Here is a 917-nt window from a genome sequence, read left to right as displayed (position 1 = left end):
ACTGGGATGAACTGGGACAGCTCCGAGTGGGGCCTGGAGCAGCACCGAGGTCCTCCCAGCCGCCAGGGAGCGCTGTCACACGAGTCCACGCCCCCTCAAGCACCGCCCACCGCCCGTGTCCAGCGTCGCTTTATTCGCGCGTGACTCCCGTACACCCGCGCAAGGCCACGCCCCCACCGCGAGGCCACGCCCCCACGTCCTTCCGGTTCCCCCGGGGCGGGGTCGCGGTCCCGGGGGTCCCGGGGGTCCCGCTCCCAGCAGGTGTCACAATCCCGGTGGGCCCGGCCGAGGCAGGCGCTGCTGGCCCGGGGGTCCCGCTCAGGCCAGGTGTTCCCATCCCGGTGGCTCCGGACGGTACAGGTGTCCCAGTCTCCGGACGGTACAGCTGTCCCAGTCCCGGTGTCCCCGGTGAGAGCGGCTGTCCCCATCCCGCTGTTCCCGATCAGAGCGGCTGTCCCAGTCCCGGTGTCCCCGGTCATTGCGGCTGTCCCCATCCCGCTGTCCCCGTCCCAGCCCCGCCGCCGGCCCGCCTCTCTCCGTGCCGGTGCCCCGGGCGGCCGCGGCGGTCAGGGCGGGTTGTCGCCGTCGCGGGGCCCGCGGGCGGGCCCGCCGGGGCTGTGGGCCTTGCGGACGTGCCGGTACAGGTCCCCGGACTGCGTGTAGGAGCGCAGGCAGTGGCGGCACTCGTAGGGCCGCTCGCGGGTGTGCACGGTGGCGTGGCGCCGCAGCGTGTACGAGCACGAGAACGTCTTGCCGCACGTCGGACACGTCGGGGCCTCCTCGGCGAACAGCCCGAAGCCCCCGCGGGGCTCCAGCGGCGCCAGGAACAGCGGCTCCCGCAGCCCCCCCAGCGCCGGGCCCAGCGCCGCCCCCTCCCCAAATCCCGCCGCTCGGGCCGGGGGAGGGGGCGGCAGCGG

The 917-nt window shown here is 75.6% G+C and overlaps 1 protein-coding gene across 1 annotated transcript in view; it reads right to left on the bottom strand.

The window, feature by feature from the left end:
* Positions 1–566: 566 nt before the first annotated feature.
* ZBTB3 (zinc finger and BTB domain containing 3) overlaps positions 567–917 on the bottom strand; it is a 3,016-nt gene continuing 2,665 nt past the window's right edge. Inside the window, exon 3 of the mRNA XM_041477235.1 lies at positions 567–917. Within this exon, the coding sequence (XP_041333169.1) occupies positions 567–917 (351 nt within the window).

This window comes from Pyrgilauda ruficollis, unplaced genomic scaffold, assembly GCF_017590135.1.
Source record: "Pyrgilauda ruficollis isolate IOZ18807 unplaced genomic scaffold, ASM1759013v1 scaffold1104, whole genome shotgun sequence".
NCBI lineage: Eukaryota > Metazoa > Chordata > Aves > Passeriformes > Passeridae > Pyrgilauda > Pyrgilauda ruficollis.
Note: the sequence above shows the minus strand (reverse complement) of the source record. Positions and strands in the feature narration are given on the sequence as shown.